At 30.6% G+C, this 27,926-nt stretch overlaps 1 protein-coding gene across 1 annotated transcript in view; it reads right to left on the reverse strand.

Annotated features, from left to right (window-relative positions):
* Window positions 1-27,926, reverse strand: part of LOC139522904 (metabotropic glycine receptor-like) — a 107,518-nt gene that overhangs the window by 19,638 nt on the left and 59,954 nt on the right. The window contains exons 3-6 of the mRNA XM_071316532.1: window positions 16,724-16,907; window positions 9,294-9,417; window positions 8,079-8,222; window positions 7,097-7,288 (exon numbers count right to left, since the gene is read on the reverse strand). Coding sequence (XP_071172633.1) covers window positions 7,097-7,288; window positions 8,079-8,222; window positions 9,294-9,417; window positions 16,724-16,907 — 644 coding nt within the window. The remainder of the gene's footprint in view (window positions 1-7,096; window positions 7,289-8,078; window positions 8,223-9,293; window positions 9,418-16,723; window positions 16,908-27,926) is intronic.

The raw sequence follows: 27,926 nt of genomic DNA on the forward strand, positions 1-27,926 counted from the left end.
CTGAGGGAAACGCATTAAATATAAGAGGAGAACAACGACACAACACTACAATGTAACACACACAGAAACGGACCAAGCATCAGAAAAAATCCCACGAGAATAACAAATAAAACATCAAAATCAAATACATGAATTTGGGATAGACAAGTACCGTGATACGTCTTATCGCAATGTGAATTTACACTAAAAAATAAGAGAAAACAAACGACGCAACGTCATACAAAGGTCATACCTGACTTATTACCGGAATTGTATTATGTTCATTTCGAAACTGCTGATTTCATAGCTATGTAAAACTCTCACTTGTATAAAAGTCACATATGTTTAAATAACTCCCATTATGTTGCTAACAACAATTAAAACAATTTGTGATATGTTTCATTCAATGATTCACAAACAAATGTATATGGGGTCGCGAATGTCTACGTAACTTTGACAGAAATATGACGGTTGTTGTCCATTCGTTTGGTGTGTTTGTGCTTTGGATTTTGCCTTTTGATTGGGGACTTTTTGTTTTGAATTTTCCTTAGAGTTCAGTATTTTTGTGATTTATCTTTTTGACAGCAATAATCATCTGAGGCACGGAAAGTTCACAACAATCACCAACCAGAAACATGTTGTTGGCGCCTATTTAACTTTCGACGCACAATATAACAATTGTAAATTACCATTGAGAAGCCTCAATCAAATAATCAGAGAATACACGCAATGTCTTAGATATCATATATTCTGGAGTATAATGATATTTAACGTTTCGTTGGAGTTTTGATGGTAAGAAATAAAAGTTCACAATTGGAATCAATCAAAAATCTTCTATTTTATCGTTATGTTTAGTTCTTATTCAACTCTTACTAACAATTTCTAACTAAAAGGGGAATTGGTGGCCGAGTGGTTTAAGTAGTTATAACTGTAATCATTAGCCAGTCAATACTGAGTTGTGAGTTAGAACATCGCTCATGTGGGTGCACTCGACTCCAATATTAATTGACTTTTATTGTCAGTTTCCCTATTGAAGTTCGGTGGCTTTCTCCGGGCACTCTGGCTACCTCCGCCAATAAAAACTAGCCGCCACAAATAAGCTATAAAGTGGCGTTAAAACATTAATAATCAATCAATATAAATGATAGTCAAGTTATGAAACACATTTAACTGTATTTTTGGAATCATTTATCTATTTTCAGTGAGATAGATATATGTGACTACCATATACACCAAACTTTAAATTATTTAATGAGTGTATATTATCTATATAACGGAATGAGAAGTTAAATGATAATGTTAGCTTATTGTCTTTTTTCTTCAGAAGCTTATGTATAAAGCCAGTATTGTTACAATCATGAAATAAATTGACGAGAAGAATAGCATAGACCATTCTATAGATATTCTGACTGTCTCCTAAAGTACACGTCAATAAAATAGAACTAATATGTTGTCAATAAAACCAAACAAACAACTTGATTAAATTTCAATTTTTTTTCTTTATATTATTGTCTGGTATCCAATAATATTACCCGTTTTTTTCATCAAGACTTTTGATAAAAATGAGTAATTTAAAGCACGTAAGGAAGAAATATTGATAACATATGTTAGGAAAATAGTACTTTTCTAACATATGATGATGATACTGAATGAAGCAAAATGATCATTTATTCAGAATGCACTTTCAATATTTAGATCATCAATCAACAATTAAGTGTTAGTGGGATCATGCTACTAATACAAACAAAATATTAGCGTATTTAAAAGTAATTGAATAATTACTTAAAGGTCATTCCAGTATTATGCTAAGATTATTTGTCAATCTTTGGAAATCCGTAAAATTCAAATTACAGATAATTACATTTGGAGTAATTAGTGAAATAACCCGCACATTTGCAAACCCTAATATCCTTTATAACTGTAATACGCAAATAGTGTGATTTTTCAAATCCACTGGTGTTAAATTTGAACAAAACGTTATTCGTATTAGTGAAGCACTAAACCTGTATTATAATTCACCTCCCTTATCCACGTATATCATTTAAGTACACAAAAGTGAACGAACTTAGATCAAACAAAGTATCTTCACATTGAAGAACAGACAGCGAGAAAATATTTTTTAAACAAAATTTTTTTTGAAAGAAATGTTTTTTTCGAGTTCTTAAGAGTTTTAATCTTTCGGAGCACCTAACATTAACCCAGTTCTTGGTGGAGTTCGTGTTGCTCAATTTTAGTTATTTATGTTGTGGGTTTATTTTGTACTGCTGCTTGGCTGTATGTCTGTCGGTCATTTAAATGTTTTTGCCATGACGTTGTCAGTTTATTGTCATTTTAGTATCTTTCGCCTTTCTTTTCCTCGTAAAGAGCGAAATAATATTTCTAAAGGGGGCTCGCGGGAATAAATCAATTTTTTTTCTACTATAGGATTTCGCTATTTTTTCTTTAAATAAACTTAATCCTATACCTAATAGAAAAATAAAATAAAAAACCATAAGGTCACCGTTCATTTAAGTTCACAATCTGCCTTCAAAAGAAGCATGCATTTTTGTTGAGGTCATTTTTTTTCTGTTGAACTAATAGGGGGAAAAAGGTAATATCGAAATAAAAAAAGAAGTAATTAACAGAAAACGCTTAAATTTTACAATAGTTTAGTTTAAGAACAGCTTATTTGAAAAAAAACAATACAAAATATAGATCCCCGATGGGATAAAAACGATATTTCAATTTTTAAGCCAAAAATGGCATTTTTTCCCTCAAAGGGAGATAATTTGGAGCTTTTTCAATGATATAAACATTTTAAAAATCATCTTTGGCCATAACGAATTGATTTTTTTGGGCTGATTTGTGTACCATATCATAAAGTAACAACTAATAGTGTAATAATAAAATTTGTAATAAAAAATTTTTTTAAATTTGCAGGATTTTTTGTACAAGCGACCCTCCTTAAATCTTGTGTACTGCAACAAACAATTTTACAAGCCATTTAATTACAAATTGTATTCAAATGCTATATATATGACATGTTTCTAAAGACATTAACAATCAAACCCAAAGAGTAAACAAAGACTCACAAAACCAAAGGACATTTACATCAACAGTTATAAATAATAATTGAGGAAAAATAACACGAACTCCACTAAAAACCGGGAGTGAAATCAGGTGTTCGGGAAGGGTAAGCATTTCCTGCACCGTATACGGCACCCGTCGTGTTATTTATTTGTTCAGTTCGGTACTGATGGAAGGTTATAATGACTGTGGGAGAATATCAGATATGATTTCTGACACACTTTTGTCATAATGGCCGATCAGCTCATGATGGCGACCGTAAAATTTATTGAGTGATGACCTTAATTTGATTAATTCAAAGCCCTGTCCTAGCAACTTTTGAGAAAGCAGTATTCCTCGTTCAACAAAATCAACGTACTTTGAGCTAGCTCTGGAGTAACGTATCAATTGAGAAACATATACTCCATATGCTGGTGCCGCTGAGATGTTGCTACACAGAAATGGAAAGTTGACTATAGGAAAATTAAAATCATTGCGTTTGTCATAAATTTTGGTATTCAACCTACTATCAGTAGTCATTTCGAGAAAAAGGTCTAAATATGAAGCCGATTTATCTGTGTCGGTAGTATCTTTAATGTCAAGTTCACTTGAATATAATAAGAATGTAAGTGATCACTGAATCTATTATTATTAAGAGACAGTACATCATCAAATTAAAATACTGGGTTAATTTTCTTTCTCCTTTCTGTACAATCTTTTGGATAAATTCTGCTTCATATGAATATAAAAACAAATCTGCAAGGAGAGGAGCGCAATTGGTACCCATTTTGGATTCCAATAGTCTGTTGAAAGTCCAAACCTGCAAATTCAACAAATATATTGTCAATTAAAAATTCCAGCATGGCAGTGATATCATTGTCGGTATATTTTCTCCTTGACTCTGTATGATTTTTCACAAAGTAAGCTGAATTCCAGCCCAAAACTAGATATTTAAAACGTCTAGTGCCCTTTTTTGTTAAAGAAACATAAGCTGACGAGTTCTTTCAGTCGAGCTTTAAGTTTAGTTTGTGGAATAGTGGTATAAAGCGTTGAAAAATCAAAGTTTTCATGTTGGTACAATGTTTTAATGATTGAGATTGTAAATTCACCAATAACTCTTTTGAATTTTTCAGAATCCACATCTGATTAACACCACTTCTTGAATATCCCGTTTCGGAATATTTCTGAAGTCCTTTATTGACTGCAGTCAGTATGGCAGTGAGAACTTTAGAAAGGGGTTAAGTGGAACACTTGGAAGAACTTGCAATATACCTTTCCTTATAAGGATTTTTGTGAAGCTTAGGAATCCAATATAAGGATGGAAGATCCTGGTATTCATCCTTTGGATTAAAACCAAAGGAGATTAGAACCGATTTGTGGTTTTCCAGGATCTCCTGCTTCGTAAGCGTACTTAGTGAATATGCAGGATTGCCAAGTATGTTAGTTATCCCTTAATTACACACTATAATATCAATAGACAAAAACAGGTAAAAAACGCTGTTTTATCAAATAATTACAAAAAAACTCATAAATGCAATTGTTTAACTTTTTTCCAAAGACAAATATATTTATATTTATGCAATTCATAACTTTTAAAATTATGATCTACTATCTATCTGAAATTTAAACAAATACAATCCATCATTTTTTGTTCATATCAATATATGTGTTTAATTAAATGCCGGGTTTAGTTAAGATTATGTTTTAGATGGTACTTTACCAACCAAATTTAACTAATGAACTCAACGATGGTTTACTAAAATGTACATATGAAGCTAAAATAGAAGACTTAAAAAGATGGATCTAGTTGTATCATCAAAAATATATGCTATAATGCTTGATACTGAAACATTTCGCTGATGTTTGATTAGCGTTTTTTTCCACTGAATATTTTGTTTTGTATCTGTAAACCCAGTAAAAACAACTTTCTCTCTCGATTTTATGAACATTTTGTTTGTAATATTTATGTTTTGTTCATAATGTTCAACCTACACATTGATTTTGAAAATGCAAGCAATATCAAAGAATAAAAAAAAAAAATTTAACAAAGCAATTGTTGTTACTTCAACTTTCCAAGCGGATGTAATTAATGAAGATTTCCAATCCTTTCTCCCTACAACTCATCACCAGATAAAGAATTTTGATTTTCATTCTCCGTCGTTAGATTTGATTGTAATTACACACAGCTTATGAAGCTGCCTTTATCTTCATCTTTATTGATAGAAATATGTTATGAACATTAAATAGACTTGACAAATTTCAAATTGAAACGACAAATTGCAAAACCATGTTTCCCTAAGGGAACATTATTCAAAACGTCAAACTTATCCCTTTAAAGTTTTTCAATTTAGAAAGTCACATTTTCAAAGAAAGAAGATTTTCCAACGCTTAGAAAAACTCCAAGATTAATTAATGAAAGTTGTATAAAATGAGTGTAATAGTTTCTAAATGCATGCCATAGTAAAATGGCATGAATTTAAGCTAAAGCATGTGAGAATTATCCCAACTGACAGATTTCTAAAAAAAACATATCAGGCTTTCGTTGAAAACAAACATTGCTTTCTTTAGAAACAAAACACGTTACGTAATCCAAAGTTCTTTTAATCTATTAATATCAAATATCCATTTTAACTGTCAAAATAGAAATCTAATCTGTCATTTAAAGTTACGTTTAGAACAGAAAAAACGAATTATATAATTTGTGACTTAACGTTCTTATCAAATCTCATTTATGTCAGAGTGAAGTGTGACACAAACAGAGAGAATTAATTAAGCATATAAAAGAAGAAAGGGAAGAAATCTTATTGCCTTTTAAAGATAGAATGGTGAACATAATTCAAATTGTAGTTCGTTAAAATATTAATTTAACCTTTTGTTTATAATCTTGTAAATGTAAAACAGAGCAATATATGTGTACATATCTAATAAACGACGTGAAGATGTCATTAAAGGTAGAAATCAACTTATTTTCCAAACTTTTCTTTTTTTCTTTTAAATCAATTTTTATTCTCAAAATTTTGGAATGGCACACATAAAATTTTTTTAAATTTGCTGTATGATTATTTCAATACCATTCAGAATTAAAGGAAAGATTAATGACATATAACATTGTGATGTGTTTTTTTTATGGCTGATGAAATTTGGATTACGTATCGTTTTTATACGAAACTACTCTGTTACCACAGGCTGTATTTATAATTTGATTTAGGAAAAATATTTAAACACATTCTTCAAAAATACCAGATTTAAAATTGCATACACCATTCGAGCGTAATGTCTACATTAGCCCTATCAGTGGCTATCGAACCACATTAGTTGAATGGCAATATCGATAAAAAAAATGTGCTAAATCTGAGTATGACCATCTGTTGTTTGAGCAGCAGAATTTTAGTGTTTTTAATAAGGGTAACATTTATGTACAGTAACTTAAGCGACATTTACAGAAATGCTGACTATTTGATTTTTCAGAAAATGAATTGGTTACCAGCAGTTCCAGCGACAAATTGGTTGACAAATCTCGATAAAAATTCCAGGCATGTGATTTATTTGGCTAAAAATAAGTTTCGTTTTCATGAGCACCGTAAGAGTCATTCGAATTAAAATATTCAAAAGACTAAATCAAAAACAAAAAATAAGGTCTAGGCTTAATTTATTTTGTATATAGGCTCTCTGATTACTTTTATAATAAGTGAAATACCAGTATATTTTATCATAATAAGACTTAGGAGGAAATTACAAAAAAAGGATTAACTTTTTGGATCAGATTCGGATTAACTAAACAATTGTACCTTACGTACTAATGTCATTAAACATCAAAGTGTCAGTTCATTCGTGTAAGAGTTGCTAGTTGGTCGTGTTAAAACTAACTGAGGTGTTGTTGTTTTAGTGTTCTTAACTCTGACATTTTAAAATGATAAACTCCTTTAATAGTTTTTAATTTTTTACATCAATCGTCTGGATAAAAATTTATTTTTAAACGTCAATTTCTTAAAGACTAGATATTGGAAAAAGGGAAATTAAACATTTTTTTGGAACATATTTTATTCAGTAATTCCTATTCCTTTTAACTTACCTTTACATCTCTATACTGCACTGAAAACCAAATCAAAAGTGGGATACAGCACATTACAATACATGATATTCCAAGTAACAGACTTCTCGTCAACCAATCAAGTGACAAGATACATGGACTTCCGTCTTCACACGTGTCACATCCTACAGCACATGGCTCACATACAAATGTATCATACCTTGTAAGATCTCCCTGAAAATTTAAATAATACCAAATAATTCGAAATGTAATAGATATCATATTTTCAATTAATAAAGAAAATTTAGCGGTTATGTTCACACGTTAGAAAACTTATTTATATAATGTTCTTCGTTAATTGTTCATATTATCTACTCACTGAACGAGATACTTTTTTACTTGTTTAATAGACCCCTTAACAAACAAAAAATGTCTACATTTTCCATACATTATTGAAAACGAATAAAACAAAGATATTATAGGTTAATGTAACATACACACATACACATTCATAAAAAAATGGATGTCTTGATATAATTGATTTTGTACAGGATGATTTCATATTAAATAGATTATTAATTTATATTATTAAAAATTGATACTTTTAAAAAGAGGAGCGAACATTGTTTACATTTTCAAAACAGGGGCTTATATATTAACTCTCTACATCGGAAAATGCCTGAACCACGTCAGGAATATGACAGTTATTATCCATTTGTTTCCTGTGTTTGAGCTTTTGAATTTGCCATTAGATTTGGGACTTTCCGTATTGAATTTTCCTCGGGTTTCAGTATTTTTGTGATTTTACTTTTTTCTCTAATGGACGTCCAATGCGATGTCATGTATTACCAAAATGACGTCCAAATTTTTGTCAATATACATTTCTCGAACACATTGTTCAGAGTAGCGGACCTAGGTAAACGGATATTTGCGACAGTAAAATCAATTTTTACGAAGGCCAGGCTTAACGTCAATACAGTTATCTCAATTATGATGCAGCATATCTTATACCTGTACTACTCACCCTCTCTTTCTTGGCGAATTCTGCTTCTATCTCAGAACCATTGTAGTATCTGGGACTAGCAGATATATCTGGAAAGTAGTAACCGTCCTTACAAACACACTTATAAGATCCTCGGCGGAATCCGAGGCCCTCTATCGGAACACACTACAATAGAAGGTAAAGAAAGCTGTAAATTTAAGTTCCTTATAAACCTCAAGGCGCTTGTTAAAAAAGTGAAATAGTGTTTTCAGACATTTTCACATGAAATTGTTATTTTGGAGACTACTCATATATGGTGTAATTCGGACCAAGTTGATTCAGCATAACCTAAGACCGTCTGCATGAATTATGTGACCATTTCATAACGACAGTTTTATAACATTACAACATTAACCACTCCTTTCCCTATATAATATAGTATCATATTGCACTTTAATTCCAGTAATTTTACACTCAGTTCAAAATATACATAAAATGTACATTAAGACTGTATATATTTGATACGATGGATGTTTTTTATTCGGTTTTCACCAAAATAATGCAAAAGTCAATTTCTATTCTCACGTTTTGTACATAATTGTGTATGTTTAAGCTAACCTGTCAAATCACTTGGTCTCATGTTTCAAACGTTAACCATACCAATCAACGGAACGAATGGGAAACCACTGCCATATTCATGACTTTTTACATGTTTTTTACAGCAAAAATTGTGGGTTGAACCTAGATGTTTTAAAGCTAACTTCAACTCCTACTTGTATATGACAGTTATTTATTTCTTTAAATGTTTACCTATTACGTCTGTCTGTTTTGTTCCCACATCGTTGTCAATAAAATACAATTTATGCGATATCATAAGTGAGAGGGTCAGCTAGCTATGAAACCAGGTTTTATCCATCATTTTCTAAGTTAGGAAAGCCCGTATTAAGTCAGGAATATGAAATTGTTTTTCATTCGTTTAATGGTTTAAGCTTTTGATTTTGCAATTTGATAAGGAACTTTCCGTTTAGAATTAGTATTTTCATTTCAATTTTTATAGTTCCGTTATAGTGACAAAATTAGATGAGCAATCCAAAAGGACGTAATTTAATTTGTTAGTATGACAATAACTGATATCCAGCAACAAACATTGTGTGAACATAAATCACAATCCTGAAACCGATCTGACTATATATATCAAACAAAATCCTGGAAACTGCACTCAAATATATTGATCAAAAGCAAACTAACAATATATACCCTTGTTGTCTCCTGTTTACATTTAGCTGAACCAGCAAATACGTTTCGTTCGGTACTCCCTGGTATATTTGGACACTGGTCGATATCAACCTTTTGTAAGTCAATGTCGATCCCACTCGTTCCTCTATAAAATATATGAGCAATTAATTAATGTTTACAATACGTAAATCGACATCAATATTTAATGTTACATACTGCCAATTGAACAAGTTATTTAATTCTGTGTAGCTGTGTAGGTGTCTTATTTGTACATATCAGTCTATTCAAGAACAGTTCGGTCGCTAAGGGCAATAGGTGAATACCATACAAATCTATTTATGGAAATTGCTTCAAAGGGGTCAAAAAAGGCAGTTTCTCATCATGGAAATCGATACATCAAAATAACTTCTGTAGAGAAGTCAACCATGTAATAAATCCAAACTCTGCAGAACATAGCCTTAATAGCAGTATTCAAATCGAGTTGTCAATGAGTATGCCAAACACAATGTTAGAAAGTAAATTGATAATGGTAAACTAAAACTAAAAGTATACATACGTTTTCTTATTGTAATTTTGATAACAAAATCGTTTTATAATGCACAGAATATAATTGTCTGTGTTGGTTCTTGTTTGGTACTTATATTTACATTGTGATACAAGTTTGCCTACATCTGAGCATCACTAGCCGTAGTAATAGATAACCATTTATCTTCTCATGATGTTTATACAACTTTAATGTATATTTATATCGTATTGTGAAAACTTGTTTCTTTTTATTGTTTCCTGTGACCACAGTAACGTAATAGACACCTTAATGGAAGAAAATTAACACTTCATTATAATGTGTTTTCTCATGGGACTATTAATGGTGCGATAAACTCAACCATGTTGCATAGAGAATTTAATGTTTCTATAAATGGTAAGAACGACATTGATGGCAATTGAAAATGTACTAAATAATATTAGTCGGTTAATATATTTTGTTTTGGCCACATTTTGCTTTCCAGAGAACTGTTTAGATTGGGTTTAATAGAAGGAAAAGAGCAAATTAAACAAATTAAACAATGGGTACCAATTGCGCTCCTCTACTTGCAGATTTGTCTTTATATTCCTATGAAGCAGAATTTATTCAAGGGCTTGTACAGAAAGGAGAAAAGAAATTAGCCCAGTCTTTTAATTTTACCTTTCGGTATATTGATGATGTACTGTCTCTTAATAATAATAGATTCAGTGATCACTTACATTTAATATATACAAGTGAACTTGAAATTAAAGATACTACCGACACAGATAAAACGGCTTCATATTTAGACCTTTTTCTCGAAATGACTACTGATGGTAGGTTGAATACCAAAATTTATGACAAATGCGATGGTTTTAATTTTCCTAGAGTCAACTTTCCATTTCTGTGTAGCAACATCCCAGCGCGCCAGCATATGGAGTATATGTGTCTCAATTGATACGTTACTCTAGAGCTAGCTCAAAGTACGTTGATTTTGTTGAACGAGGAATACTGCTTTCTCAAAAGTTGCTAAGACAGGGCTATGAACCAATCAAATTGAGGTCATCAATCAAGAAATTTTACAATCGCCATCATGAGTTGATTGGCCATTATGACAAAAGTGTGTCAGAAACCACATCTGATATTCTTCCTCAGTCATCATAATCTTTCATCATTACCGAACTGAACAAAGAAATAACACGACCGGTGCCGTATACTGTGCAGGAAATGCTTACCCTTCCGGAGCACCTTATTTTACTCCCGGTTTTTAGTGGAGTTCGTGTTGTATTATTTATAACTGTTGATGTAAATGTACTTTGGTTTTCTGAGTATATGTTTACTCCTTGGTTTTGATTGTTATTGTCTTTTTAAAATGCTAGATACAGTTAATTAGTAAAGGTAACTATACAGAAAGTTTTATGATGGTTTGGGTTCGGTTTTTTTGTATTATGTCTAACTCGAATATTGGGTTTTGACAGAGACACGATTGATTAATTATTATAAAAAGTGAATTCACCAAAATTCTTAAATTGAAGGAAAATTTGAAATGGAAAGTACTTTTGTTTGATGGCAAATTCAAAAGCTCAAATACGTCAAACGAATGGATAACAACTTTCATTTTCTTCTCTTGGTACAAAACATATAAGAACATACAATTCTGAGCTTTTTGCAATTAATTTATAAACCAGTGTCATTTTTGTCTGACATTTCGCTTGCAGCAAACATGTAGCAAGAATAGTTTCATTTATGTTAAACTGGAGAAGCTTTTCACTCTTTTTAAATTAAGTACTATAAGATGACTTCGACAATTGTTTTTCATCATCGAGTTCTGAAAAGTTTATTTCTGGATGTATTTATTCCAATTAAAACGGAAGCCAAAATTGCATATTTTCCGGCAATATTAATATTTTTGACAGGAGTATGACATTTGAATTCAATAAAAGTAATCTTCGAATCATGCAGTGCTTGTAATTAAATGAATCACAATATACGACTCTAGTTCAAAGATGAAAAGCATGAAAGTGATATATATGCTGATGCAGACTACCTTTGACATATGCACATAAATTGATTTACTTTCAGAATTAAAAATTATTTAAAAAAAAAAAAAAAAAACACTTTTATATATATTAACAAAACAATAATACATTGTAGGTACATATGCTAAAATATCGATTTTCCCTTTCATAAGATCTGATTTTCAATGTGTCCAATATAAACCCCCTCTTGAAGACTTGATCTTTGGTAAACATTATTTCATTCACACGACGAGTGCGATTAGTGGGACAGTTTTTTGCGGTCTATTTTTAATAATTGTCGGATGTTGTTTGGTTTTTTTTGTGAAGGTTTCGTCTTTTTTCTTCTTGGTCTGTTATTATACCCCATTTATGTGCGCATCTCCTCTACCTACTTTTAGGAAATAGAATCGTGTGTTAACCCATTCTTTCATTCATAAAATGGAAAATATTGTTCGACGAAATATTACCCAGGGCTGACAGTGTAGTTATTGTATAACACTATTCGCTTCGAATGCGCATGCATAATATGAATAACATTATATTATTAATAGAACATGTTTGCTACAAATAATGAAAACAAAACGTTACGAATAAGTACAATGTGTAAACATTAAACATATATGTTTTATGGCGATTAGTCTCTGTATACTCATTGTAAATCGTTACATATTGATAGGAAAACAAAGCAAAATCAATCTAATGTTTATAAACAATCACGTTAATACCTGAAAGATAAGACGACCTTGGCCATAATAGCGCTCTAATCGGTTAATTAATCACGTGTGATTTCCTATTTTATACTGCTTCAAAGCTATTTCCAAGCATTAGTTTTATCAATTGGGTATCAGGTTTGAAGGTAAAAATAAAGAGATTTTTTAAGGTTAGAAACCTTTTAGTGATTTCTTTTATTGTTGTCCAATTTCTACTATGGAAAAAAAATCATAAATTATCAGAATTCGAATTAGTATTATACAGTTAACACTAACTTGTTGTGAGAAAAAAATTCAATTAACACACTTATTCTGTATAGCTTGCTAAACACATAAAATTCTAAATAACTCTAAATGACATCATATTGAACTATAGTAAAACTGTGTCCAATGCAAATGTCTGTAAAATCATTTATCTCCCACGGTAGTCTTATGGTAATTACCCTTATGAGGAGTACTATTATATATAAGAGGGACTGCAAATATTTCACTAAATAGGACTAAACTATTTTCTACGGTCAACTTTTCTACAGGGGTGCACTCTTTTGTAAACTTTTATTTGTTTTATTGATAAGACTTATCTAAAATAAAAATACTAGATAATGAAAAATTACGACACACTCACTACTGTGTATGGGATACCTTAAAATCTTGAAGTCTACCAGCCGTGTTCTTTGTTAAATAAGGATAACATTATTCAAAGTTAAACAGTCATTGATATCGTTGACAGCTTAGCGTACGGTATATACAAAAGAAGTTTATTAACAAAGAACAAACAGCTGAAGGGGCCTACAGTTATAAATGGAACTAACACAGATTTACTGTAGGAAAGTTATCTACAGTTACTTTTGCCTTAGACTATTGAGGCTTAAACTCTGTAACATGTATATGTTGTCTTAATGTATACTTCCGTTTTATGGCATATATCGTTAAAATATTTAAGCGTTTTGCGCACATGAATTTTGAATTATAAAAAAGTTTCTTCTACAAAAGACTCACCAATGACGCTGGAATAAAAAAAATATTAATAGGTCAAAACACGTAAGCGAATGAGCATTGATGACGCTGTTGTTTATAAAAGAGGGCTAATTGTGAAAAACTTTTGTACGACAGACTGGTAGGAACATTTTGTTCTGTTTTTCTTATTTTCATTTTGACCTTTCATTATTCCTTTTTATCATTTGTCAGTTCTAGTTTGTCATTTCTCATTCCATATTTACATCCCTTAGCTTCCAAGTTATTATTGCTTAGATTCTAGCTCTTAATTGCTGTATCCAAGTTGCCAATTTTAATACTAAAATAGCATTTCACAGTTCTCAGTTGACATAGCTTAGTCCAAAATTGGAATAAAATATGTTTAATTGGAACTGAGACATATATGTCAGGTTTGAAATGGTATCAAGTTGGAAGGAGAAACATTGTTCAATAATTTGATTTTGGATGTAACGCGTCGTCTGATTGGTTGACCGTCATAGACATAATTTTGTCATGCGATCGTGACGTCATCAACGTTTTTCACGATTCACGATTTAAGTACTGTGATAATTTGTCTGTCTATTCGAAATAACATAAAAAATGTGGACCATACGAATTATTCAGTGTTTACCACATGTGTGATGTTATTTCTTCATTGACAGAAACAATTTTACAGTCATTCCTTAATGAAAGTCTATGTTTAAGATTTATAAAAGGCGTAAATTAAGAAGTTAACTGCGATTATAGAGCTAAGTGCCATACATGTACTGAGTGTTATTGTATGTTTTCATATACGATTTGTAGTTTTATTGAAAGATGAAAGGAAAAGGATTGAGCCTTACACACTATAGTGTTCATTTCAGGTCATTGTCAGTTGTCTTAAACTTATCCACACATGATATTTGGTTCGTTATGGTAGTAAAATTAAAATAACAAAAACAAAATAAAAAGCAAAATAAAAACAAAAATAAGTGATCATAACAGATTTGTTATTGTCGCTCTATGTTGACTTACAAGCAAATCAATTTATAGCTTGAAATATTTTCCAGATTTTTTTCTAGCGAATTACCAGCTTATTGGAAAGGAAACAAACTGAAGTCACTATAATGTTTATAAAATAGACATTTAATAACGGACCAGTAATGTTGTAAATCAAATCAACAAATGTTATAACCGTCTTTTTAATTATCTGAGAAATATGATGATATGAATGCGAAGTAATAGTTTACCAATAGTGTTGACACTAATCAAATAATAGCTATACATTTGAAGCAACAATTGTCAATGCATTGTCAAGTATTTATTTATATTGCTTCAAAGATCAAAAGATTCTGAAATCATGATCAATTTCACCATGCCAATTATATAAAATATCTCACAGCATCAAAGAATATGTGTCGGATTAAAATCATAGCCGTGCACCAATTTGTTTATCTGGCCATGCTAATTTAATAGAAACAAAGCACGTATTGAATAGAGTCAAGTATTAAAAATCAATTTGCTAGTTAGAGAATAGAATATAATGTGAAATCGTTAAAAGAAATTTGGATGACATGTGATGAGAACTTCGCTATGACATGTCAAACTATAATTGCTATGACGAACAGACACGTTTCAGGTTAGAATTCCAGCAAAGAATAATAAAAGACACAGACGCTGTGCGAGATAAACGCCATTATAATTCTAACTATAGCGTTAAAACGTAGTGAACTTGACAGCATCACGTATTTTAAATGGATATACTTTACTGTTGGTAAACTGTCGTAACCAGATGATATTAATTGCTTAAAATCTATGGTTCAAATTACTAACATTTATTTTTTTGTTCTGCTTTTTAGACATATATTCATTGTCATCAAGTTGCATTTTATCATGGCAAATTGTTGAACTTTGGGTACATGTGTATCGCACAACATTTTATTCCTGGTTTTTTTTTCAAAATGTTTCTATTCATTTCTTTTTCAGAAAATATTTATGTGTTGTTCAGAACTCCTAATTTTTATAAGTTAGAGTCACTTGCACTCCTGAAGTTAGACGTTTTGTTTGAATTTTTTTGTACTTCGAATAAATTTCAAGTTATCAATATAAAAATAGAAATGAACCACATGTAACGTTCATTGAAATCAGTACAATGCTTACATCCTTCGTTTTATTTTCATATAATATGGTATAACAGAGGGATCTCAAGAGAAAAACTTTTGTAAAATATTATTTGAACTCAACAAATAAGTTTGCTTTAATAAAAAATGAAGTTAAAGGGTTTTAAAAGTAATATATTGTCTTATAACATTCACGAAGTTAGTGAAACAAATAAACCAACTAATTTTATTGTTCTAAATCACGCAACGAACAAACATCTCTTTTATTCAATTTTTGTGGCAGTTATTGAAGTCTTAATCTCCAATGGCGTCAACGGTTATATAAATGTAATATCAGATTCTATTTAGACTGTTTATATTTAGATAATCTTTAGCAAAAGGTCATACCGATATTAAATTCTCGACAAAAATCGTTCAGACGGTTTACTTCTAGTTAGAACAATTTAATAAAAGTCGAGCACGACATCATAAATCTAATAAGTTCAGTTTTCTTTTTCGAAATTAACATTTACCAAAGAATCTGTATTTGCATAAAAGTTATATGATTTAGTTAAGATTGCGTTTTTTACTTCAACCGTTAAATATTTTAATGAAGATGCAATATGTCTGTTCTTCCAAATCTAATTTAACTTTCATTTAAACTTCTTGTGGAACATTGTATTGCACCAGGTTGTTTATTAACCTAAATGGGGTTTTATACTTTAAAATAAGTTAATTAATTCCAAAATACTTGGTTCTAAAAGGTCAATTTCAAAATCGAGAACTTAAATACATTATCTTATGTAAAATAAAAGGGATAATTGTTAACTTACAGAAATGCAAATTCTACATATAAATGGTTAAACGAAATCAGGGTGAACGTTACAAGACGATTTAATCATTTTGTTATCATGAAAGAGAGAAAGTGCAATACTGCTATGTACTCCTGGCAATGTTATTTCTATTATATTTTAAACACAATTACGACATGCGTGCTCATCGATCCTTTAATATAAAGAAATGTAGCCGGTGCCACATTCATCAGAAATAGCAGGAACAATACTAGGTATTATGTGTTTAATTTATTGGACAAAGGTAAGACACAAATAGTCATAATTGCATATGCAATAAAGATGTACTGACTTTCATATATATTGGTGGTACTTACTTAAATTTAAAAGTTCCATTTTTATAACCAAAAAATGGAACTGTATACGTCATCATCCAGATATTTCCACCTCCACAATCAAAATATGGTTTGCTCCAGTGTCCATGTTCGTATGTTACCGATATCACTCGATCAATTATGCGTTCGTCGTGGTGAGTACCGTTATAACGAGGCTGTATATAACCTAAAACAGAAATTGTATACAAATTATACTACTTGTATGTCTTGGTAAAATTAATATTAGTTATGCAAATCGGTCTAATGGTTATATCGAAAGTAAAATCCCCAAAATACTGAACTCCGATGAAAATTCAAAACGGAAAGTCCCTTATCAAATGGCAAAATCAAATAATAAAACACATCAAACGAATGGAAAACAACTGTAGAAAATGATGGATTAAACCTGGTTTTATAGCGCTAAACCTTTAACTTGTACGACAGTCACATCAATTTCATTTATATTGGCAATGATGCATGAACAAAAAATGTCACAAATAGTCGTACAAATACAACTACATGTAGATAGAACTATTGTTAAAACAATAAAAAGGTTTTATATCGCCATTATCTTTTTTTTTCTTCAGATAATCCAAACTTTATATCTAAAATATATGCTATCATCATTTTTATTTACAGTATGTATCCATGAGATTTTAGGTTTATTTTCTAATCTTCTTTTCGTACATGTACACTGCAAGGTAATTTTGAAGATTTTATATAACAAAATTTTGTGCGTGTTAAACAATTGTTTACTTGTCAATATTTCGCATCCTTTATACATTGGAAACGAATTTAATTAACAAGATGACGATTTTGACGGAATTACAAACCATCGTGATTATAGTTCATGATATTTTCCTAACATCAGCAGTTTTTATTAACAATACTATTGCCAAAAATATATTGATAAGATGCTTATCAAAATAAGAAGATTTGATTTGATTGCCTATGATACAATTATCCAACAGAGACCAAATGACGTAGATGTAACCAACAATAGGTCACCGAATGACCTTCAACAATGAGTAAACTTCATATCGCATAGTCAGTTATAAATGGCTTTCACATGATTAAATGCAAAATAATACATATCAGAAGACCAATGACCTCATTATATAAATACAAAAATTCAATAAACGAAACACAAATATGAATTGAACTACAGGCTTCTGACTTAGGACGAGTACATACAGTTTGTTGCGGGTATAAACTCAACACTCCCCTTACCTTAGACAATATTGCAACAGCACAACATAAGAATAAAAAATAGTTTGAAATTTCGACTCATCAGATCAAATTTAATTAACATCTTAATTTTCGATATGTTTGCGAAATAACTTAAATAGAAAAATCCTATATATATTATATTAAAGTATTAGTATTGATAGAAAAAACAATTCTATAATATCAACTTCAATTTAAAATTAGCTGTGATAATAAAATTTAAAAAAATGAACGTGTAATTGAAAATCACATCAGAAAAATTTACGAAAATGACACATGAACAGAAAAAAATATGTTTTTCTTACATCAGCAAAAATCATATATGATTCCTAAGAAGCAACAACACTACCTACAAAATGATCTCAGAATATAGGACAAGCATAGCCTTAGGTGTTATAAAAGCCATGTTTATATTTTGAAATGTCAACCATTAAGTAAAAGATTGTACTAAGTATACGTCACTGAGTCAGTAACCAACCAGCAAAATATCTTTTTAAAAGTAAATCAACAAACAACCAACATATGAGACAAGGACCAGGTTAGACTCTTTTTCATATTTCAAGGTAAAAGTCACTTGCAATCTTAAAATCAAATTTGACATTATTTTGACAAGTTAGATTAAAATTCATGCTTCGAACATTTGCTATTATTGTTGTCCTTTTTTATTTTTATTAAACAAATTAAGAATTTAATCAATTCTTAAATGTGTAAATTTCACATCAAAAACAAAATACATCCACTTCATTTCAGCTTTCATCGTTAGCTGTCTCATCATGCTCATTTTCAATCTATTTCTGTATAAATCTAAAATCTTGCTATGTTAATATTCTTCTTTTGACTTCTGATGGAGTTTGGTTATGAAAATATTCAAAGTATTTTGCACTTTTGATTGTCATAAATTGAATTAATGATAACTTCAATATCATTTTAGAATAACATTAACGGTACTAATTTTCCTGCACCAGATGCGCATTAGAAGTTTCTTTATATTGACATACATATCTTCATTTGAGTCAACAAAAGCAGCTTGCAAAAATATTTAACCTAAAAAAGTCCCCATTATTATTATACATAGTATATCAATAGAGTTACTGTTCTAACTCTACTATAATAACCATCAATACTTAAATGTATAGTATATCTGACGAGCTGTGAAATCCGTGACTATACAGGGAATCAGTGGTGATCTCAAAGGAGATCAATCAAATACTAATTCGCTTTAAATTGAAGCAGACAGTCAGAATATACATCGTTATCTTTACATTTATCATTGTTATAAGTGTCTGTAATCTTCAGGTTTGCTATGGGAAAGACAAAAAATGATGACACGGTCAACATAGATGTTAAGACCTCTATGTCCAATTTATATGAGTTATTATACAATGTAACATAACAATCTATTGGGGATTAAAAGTTAGAGTAAATAAAACAATTCATTTGTCTACGAGCTAACTACACCGGAATTGATAGACAAAAAATGTTATTAAAAAGATTTACATAATCAGAACCATCTTGGAAAGATTTCTTAGAAATCCAATGAGTATAATGATGTGGTGAACAGTAAACAGTGATATAACAATCAATGTCACAAAAAAGGACAACGTTATAAAAATATTTTCTAACTGCTATCGCTATATAAAATAAAGAGATTTGATATGATCGCCCCAACAGTCGGCTGACTTCTACACTTTATTCATAGACATTTGAGTGTAGCGTAATACAAGCAGATTCCAGTTAAAGTTACTGAACACTTGTTAAAACCAATAACAACTACCAAATAAAGCAGTTTCTTCAAGACTAAAAATTTCAATCAGTATACAACCTACAGGTTTAATGGTACGACGACATTTAACAGTCTGAAAATGCATGACCTTGAACTATGCCCCAATAAAGATTCATAATAAAGCAAAGTTGTGGGACCAATAAATGTTAAGTTTGATTTTAAATATAACATCAAATACCAATACCAACAACACTGAAATATTTACAATGGATATTATACAATTACTGTCTTTTGAATTTTACATATTTTTTCCCCATAACGTTGCATGTAAAAGCGCGTGACGTTTAGCGCGGTGAATAACACTTTTCTCAAGGTGAATATCCTTTTTTATTCAAAATCCAATTCATATAGAGAAACCTACTAAAATAATACCAATATGGAATAAAAATTGATATCTTTTGAGAATAAGCTTATTAAAATGATAAATGGATTTACATTAATCATATATACGTGTAGGTGATTTATAGTCAACCTTACTTTAAACATTAGAAAGAAATATCCCATTCGTAATAAGAATATTCCAATATAGCCAAACTTTCAAACCAAATAATGGTATCAATGAAAGAATATAATAATGATGCATTAATAGTATATAGATTACGTTCATTGAAGGCTTTATCGTTTTAGACGAATCATTACCAAGTGTTGCCATACTCTTTGATTCATAACAATATGTGAACAAATCATCTCTTATGAGAAGGTTGCAATTGGTGTTCATAGAAAAACATACAACCTGAAGATCTATGTTATTCCTGAAACTGACATTGATGTTGTCAGTGACAAAAATTTACAGCTTTAATTATCTTATCGTAGTTCCAGTAATTATATGTATACATTTAATATATAGCTTTTTAATTACAAAAACAAGACTTTTAGGTGAGTTGCAGCAAATAAATCATATGATTTCGTATGCTTTCTATACAATTTTTGTCTAGGCGTTCATAGCCGGCATTACTTTTCTTTCTTTTTTATCTAAAGGTTAACAATTTTCACTGATATCAATCAGAATTCAGATCATGATTTTTTTAAATTTTTATCTACCGTACATTACTTTACTTTACAGTTCAAAGATAAACGGGAGCCTCCCATGTCTAGCTGCAAAATTTTACGGTTGGTATATTTCATAATCTCCAATACAAAATAAAACAAATTGTAGAGAGTATTAACCTGCACGAATCATCAATATACTTTCTTGTTTACACAATAAACGCTAATTTCTTGATTTACATCAAATTATTTTCTTTAGGAATTCACTGAATTGAGATTTCCGTTTTAATTAACACGCTTTACATACAAAGCCACGTTGCATTGTTACAAGAATGAAATGATTGATTCGATAAAGTCATCGATGAATGTTTCAGTGTAAACCACAAAGCAAGTACAGTACCACCGCTGTTTAATCTGAATTTCTTAATAAGCTAACAAATAACCTTTACAAAATGCGGAACAATGTCTTTGTTGTGTGTCCATATTCTCATCCATTTTATATGGCTCCTTGTGGGGAATCTCGAAAAGTATCTATAATACTAAAATTACGAGGTCCAATTTGTCAGCCGTCATCACGTGAAAATGACGAATCACAGAATTCAACTTTATATATAACTAATATAGTGCAAAGGTGTAGATTAAAAATTACACCACTCCAGGCCCTTTTGTTTTCCACGTAATTAATATTGCCAATAATTAAGAAGTTCCGGGTCGAGTCCGCTACCGATACCAATAGTATATTCACCTGTTACCTATTACCTTATCTGTACGTTCCGCATCTGACAGGCGCACCACCAAACGTTGTATTCAGGACTAATATGCTATATACACGGGTCATAACCACAGGGTTGACACTACTAAATTGTCAAATTGTTACCTATTGTAGTATTTTAATCAGTAAGACTTTCTAAGATAACAATACGAATACTAAAAATCTGGACTAAAAATAAGGCGTATAGGTACAGTTTTCAATTTGTTAGTGGGCATGACGTAAAACAGCAAAGCAAAGAATTCAACTTTATTTATAACTTATATAGGGCAATGCTGTTGATTAAAAAATACTCTATTCCAGGACCTTTTGTTTTCCAAATAATTAATATTACCAATAACTGATAAGTTCCAGTTCAACGGGTTCAAACAGAAAGACGTGAAAGCAGAGAAAAACTGTGTATCTTATAATCGACATGACTTTATCAGATGACAATACTAATACTAAAATAAGGCTTGCGCATAGTTATATACTTTAATTCAGACACTGACCCGTGATATCACGGGTGTGTTCTAGTATAGTATATGTTATCGAAAGGAATATTTTGTACGAATAAGAGGCATCCATCCCGTTACCTGTTGTCATCAAATCGGTTTAAGTAAAATTGTCTTGTCTTCTTCTACTTGAATAGATTTTAAATTGCACATGGATTTTAAAACTAATAATTGAATGACCAGAAGAGCTTGAAAATCTCACCTTGAAATCTTTAAAATAAAAAATAAAAAACTTGTGAATAAACTCATCATATATACCAGGATTAAAATTTTATATTTACGCCAGAGGCGCGTTTTGTCTACAAAAGACTCATCAGTGACAATCGAATCCGAAAAAGTTGAAAAGGTCAAATTAAGTACAAAGTTGAAGAGCATTGAGGACCAAAAATTCCTAAAAGTTTTGCCAAAAACAGCTAAGGTAATCTATTTTGCACAAGTAAAATATGTTTAGTTTCAAGATAAAGTGTGTGACGTGATAGCCAAAACAAGGTCTTACTAAAACAGATATCAGATTTTTTAAGATCATTTTAAAAGAAATCAAAGACATAATGTCAGTTTTTGGTAATTGGTAATTTTGTGATTAGTTCAATATGCTAACATTGATACATTGTACACAGAGGAACTATACCAGTACAAAAAAAAATAATACTTAAGTAGATCGAAAAGTGTTTAGACAATCAAAAGCTTATTCAAATATAGTAATACAATTAAAAGATAACTGTATGGTTTTAAAGCCCCGACAGCATCAATTGGTGATTTGATGGTCACAAATTAAGTTTAAAGGCGTTAGTGGAGCCTGTAAACTTGTATTCGTTACCGTCAAATCACCAATTGATGCCGTCAGAACTTAAAATTAAATATTATCTCCATTCTAATAATTCTGACAGAAAACAAGGTTAAATCATACATTCAAAATCTGGTATATGTGGACTGCACTTGTGTGTAATTTTCATAGCATTAATTGTCAATTGATGCCATAAAAATTGGTGACGTTATCCAATCAAAATCAACGTCACAAACGATGTTGCATTAGAACTATCGCTCTAAAATAGCAAGATAATTTGTGATACTGTAACTTCATTACTATTTTCAGATTCGTTTTTGTACGGATATGAATCGCCTAAACACCACAGACCACACATTACCACATGAATAACTAACATCCGAACCCCCCTGAAACACAAAACTCAATAAGTATCATTTATATGTCAAAATAGTCTGACATTGCCAAGCACAAAATTTGGCGCTGCTTTATTAGTTGATCGAACGCACAAACCTCCCCGTTTGCTATCCAAGACCCTCACATGTTGTTTAATGCTTGACAATGTATCTGCTGGTATAGTATTGGTAAGACTTTAATCATAAAAACTCCTACATTTTTAAACATCTTTTACAAAACAGCATCGTAAAATATCAATACAAAAGTCATTAAAAACCATGCAGTCGTCTTCTTTTCGTTTATAAAAAGATATATCATGAATTTTATTTTATAGCAATGTATAGTTATAAAACACTTCCTATTGTTAAGATCACACACCGTAAAGTTGCAGTGGTACCAATTAAAACAATAATGACGATAATTTAACAGATGTATAATAAATCTATTTAGAAGTACAACAGTCGATGAGGAAGCATGCTTTCTTTAACAGGAACTCATTTACTAAAAGTCTACCATATGTAGAAAAACGTTAGACATGATTTGACGCAATTACTAGTAATCTTAATATTTTTCAATTTACGGAATTCGTTGTTTATGAAGATGTATAACTTCATTTCCATTTGCCTTTGTGGGATTCGTTCACAATTTGTCTAGATTGCTGACCATTTCTAGTTTGACATTTGAAACACAGACGGTTAGCTACATAGACGAATACCGATATATCATTCTTATATATGTCATGCGTAGCTGATTGTTCAACAAGGTTTAGGAACAGAACCAGGGGTTTTACTGTCGCGTACGAGCGTTGTATATATCGGATCTTTTAGGTATCAAGATTAGTAAAAGATTCGTATATTTTTCTACTGACACCATATATTTCTTGAACGGTATATTTGTAGGGGCATTAAGGCCAGGTTTCGGCTCTCAAAATGTTTGATAACTTTTTCAAATTAGCACATACTGTTTAGATATGCATAGTGTCAAGAAATACAATTGCCAGGAAACGTTTCGCTTATTATTTTTATACTTATGTGGTGACAAAAGAATTTATTTTGAATCTCAATAGTTATTTTGCCATATCAATTGTATCTTAAAGGCAACATACTATTCTAACGTTTTTTTTTGTTCACATGTTTCACATGCAGTCTTTGGCAAAATGTAACCAACAATAAGATACTGGTGACATACCTATAGACGTTTACGTTTGATAATTGAGACTTCAAAAGAACATTTAATTCAAATAAATGAGAAAAAAAACTGATTAAAATGTACAAGTGCATCAAAACTTTCTTGGATGTGATACCTCTTTCTAGTTTTGGCGATACCTCACCTAATCAAGGTAATGTGTAACAGACAATAAAAACTGCAAGGGACACGATGAAAACTCTATGAAATTTCTAGCTGTTACTTTAATAAAGATGGATACAACGGTGACAGGTTCTCACAGAAAAAAATCATTATCTAAAAACGTGATAACGCTTCTTACGTAATTGTAATATCATCAAGATTCAATATTCAAAGGAAATGCTACAAAATTGCAAATAATATTCATAAATTCAACTCGATTACCATATTAAATCTCAATATAATACTACTACATGCAAATAGACCAATATTCATTGTATTAAATTCTGTTCTATTTTACCAGCATATGAAACCATACTTTGGTAGTTCATGTCACAAATAAAGTTTTAAAAACCATGAACTATAATTAGATAGGATGTGAAATATTTGACAAACCATACTAACAAGAAAAACTAGTATAAGTGAAACACCTGATTTATGATAGTAATGATATAGATAACAAAAACCAGTATAAGTGAAACACTTGATTTATGATAGTAATGATATAGATCACAAAAACTAGTATAAGTGAAACACTTGATTTATGATAGTATTGATATAAATAACAAAAACCCAGTATAAGTGAAACACCTGATTTATGATAGTAATGATATAGATAACAAAAACCAGTATAAGTGAAACACCTGATTTATGATAGTAATGATATAGATCACAAAAACCAGTATAAGTGAAACACTTGATTTATGATAGTATTGATATAGATAACAAAAACCCAGTATAAGTGAAACACCTGATTTATGATAGTATTGATATAGATAACAAAAACCAGTATAAGTGAAACACTTGATTTATGATAGTAATGATATAGATAACAAAACCTAGTATAAGTGAAACACTTGATTTATGATAGTAATGATATAGATAACAAAACCTAGTGTAAGTGAAACACTTGATTTATGATAGTAATGATATAGATAACAAAAACCCAGTATAAGTTGACTTATAATAGTACTGTAATAGAAAGGGATATATCGATGTATATACACAATAACAACAGTACACATAAATTCGAAAGCAGTTGACTTATTATAATACTGTTATAGTAAGAAATATAACACTAACACAAAAAAACAGTACAAGTAAAGCACGCACGTCACTTATGATGATGATGATGATGATGTAATTGATAATAAAACAAAAACACATATAATACTACACGGCAAACTCAATTTTCTTAACTGTTGACGAAAAATCATAAAAACTTACAATCTAATATCGGTGTACAATCAGAGAAGAGACAGTACTCCAACGCCCATCCACAGCACAGGAACACACGATCGTGAAATTTGACCATAACAAATCGTTGCAACAATACAGAACAAAATGGAACATTCTAATATTACTTCAGCCTATAGTTAAGATAAGCGAACTTGTTTCATTTCAACAGTTAGAGAAGCAATAATCGAAAAACAAAACCATAATAACATTCTTCATGAAACAGTTTGTGAAGTCTACATGAACGATTAAAGCAGGATTCTTAAATAAATCCTGACAGGTTACAATGCAAACAAAATATTCACAAGAATCATCTAATCCATGAAAAAAGTGTTAAACAAATGAAGTTATTTACTAGTATGTATTATTGTCATTTTGTTTATTTTCTTTGTTTGTTTCCTATTCTGACATCGGACTCGGACTTCCCTTAAACTGAGTTTACTGTGCGTATTGTTGTGCGTTTGTTTATCTACATTGGCTAGAGATATATGGGAGGGTTGAGATCTCATAAAAACATGTTAAACGCAGCCGCATTTTTGCGCCTGTCCCATGTCAGAAGCCTCTGGCCTTTGTTAGTCTTGTATGAGTTTTAATTTTAGTTTCTTGTGTATAACTCGGAGTTTAGTATGAGGTCTATTATTACTGAACTAGTAAACATATTTGTTTAGGGGTCAGTAGAAAGCAATTTGATTATGTTTCAAATTGTTACCTTTTCTTATATAAACGCTACAATGTATTGTAAAAGACACAAACTCTGGACGATATAAATTTCATTTTCAATAGCTTTGCAATGTCAGCTCTAATCTTTTATGAAAATGTTTGTACTCAAGACGCAATTGAAAAAAGAATAATAAACACTTTTTGTGAAATTAGTTAGCATTCACACAAAGCACGGAAAGGTTAAGTTATGTTTGCAATCATTTGACAATCTCGATTCTTGCTAAGCTCACAGATTGAAAAATGAACTGTTAATGTGTAATATTACTTAATAATACAACTTGGGGATTCTATTCATAATTTTCCCTGTTAACTGAAATGACTCAAAATTGAAATCAATATTTACGGTCAAATGTGACAGTAAATTTATAAATGAGGATAAACTACATATATGTATCAATGTGTTAAACTTATGCGTGTGAGAAACTATTAGTCAAAGTGAAGTGTTTATCATCCATCAAAATATCCTAAGATATATCCATTTTACTTTTTTATTAAATTCTAGGATGTCTGAACTAGTGTCAGACTTAATCATGACAGATGACGTAAAATATAAACCAGGACGTTTGCCATTTAGAACGAATAAATATATCTGGTTTAAATCAAATAGACTATTAGACTTGATTTCGAAAAGTGTGAACTATATAATTCCTAAAGAAATAATAGCCATAAAAATCATAAAGGAATAGAGAATGAAAACGGGGAATGTGTCAAAGAGACAACAAAATAATCAAAGCACATCATTTTTCTTCTTTGTTTTTCATTTGCATATTTCGTTTTATTTTTACCGATAGCGATCAGGTTTGGGAGACTAGTTATATAATTGAAATGGACCCTGTAAAAGAGGGACAGAATACTTTGCAATATCAGCTCTAAACCTTAAAGAAAATATGTGTATTCCAGACGCAATTCAAAAAAGCAAAGCATTCTGTAAAATGTGTATGTTCCTACCACAACTAAAATATTCTTTGGTCACCTTTTATCCGCGTTTGTACAGTTAATCAAAGTTGTTTGTTTTTAGATACTTTTCGTTTCTGTTGATTATTAGCAACTTGTCTCGAATAATGTAAACTTACAACTTTTACAGCTTACCAAACCGTACAGAAGAATACTAGCTGACCCCTTAAGGTATATATATATATAACGTTTTCCGTTAATGCTACCGGAAACTAAGATATCTCCAAAACTTCTTTGAAGGTGTAGATAAACATTGGTACATTTGTCACTGTTTACACACACAGTCTTAAAACTTTGGGTTTCTTTCGGTTAATAGTTGTACATATAGTTGAAAACACAAAATAGATAAATACATGTAAACTATAAATTAACTATTAACAAGATATGCACGCCATGCAACCCACCCAAACAAACATTACGAACACTAGTTATGTATCTGAGGACACTTGTTGACAATTCACAATATCTCAAGTCAAGATCCAATATTTGGGTAAATTAAGGAGGGAGTAAAACTGACAAATGAAGATTATTCA

The sequence above is a fragment of the Mytilus edulis genome, chromosome 5 (assembly GCF_963676685.1).
Source record: "Mytilus edulis chromosome 5, xbMytEdul2.2, whole genome shotgun sequence".
NCBI classification, from domain to species: domain Eukaryota; kingdom Metazoa; phylum Mollusca; class Bivalvia; order Mytilida; family Mytilidae; genus Mytilus; species Mytilus edulis.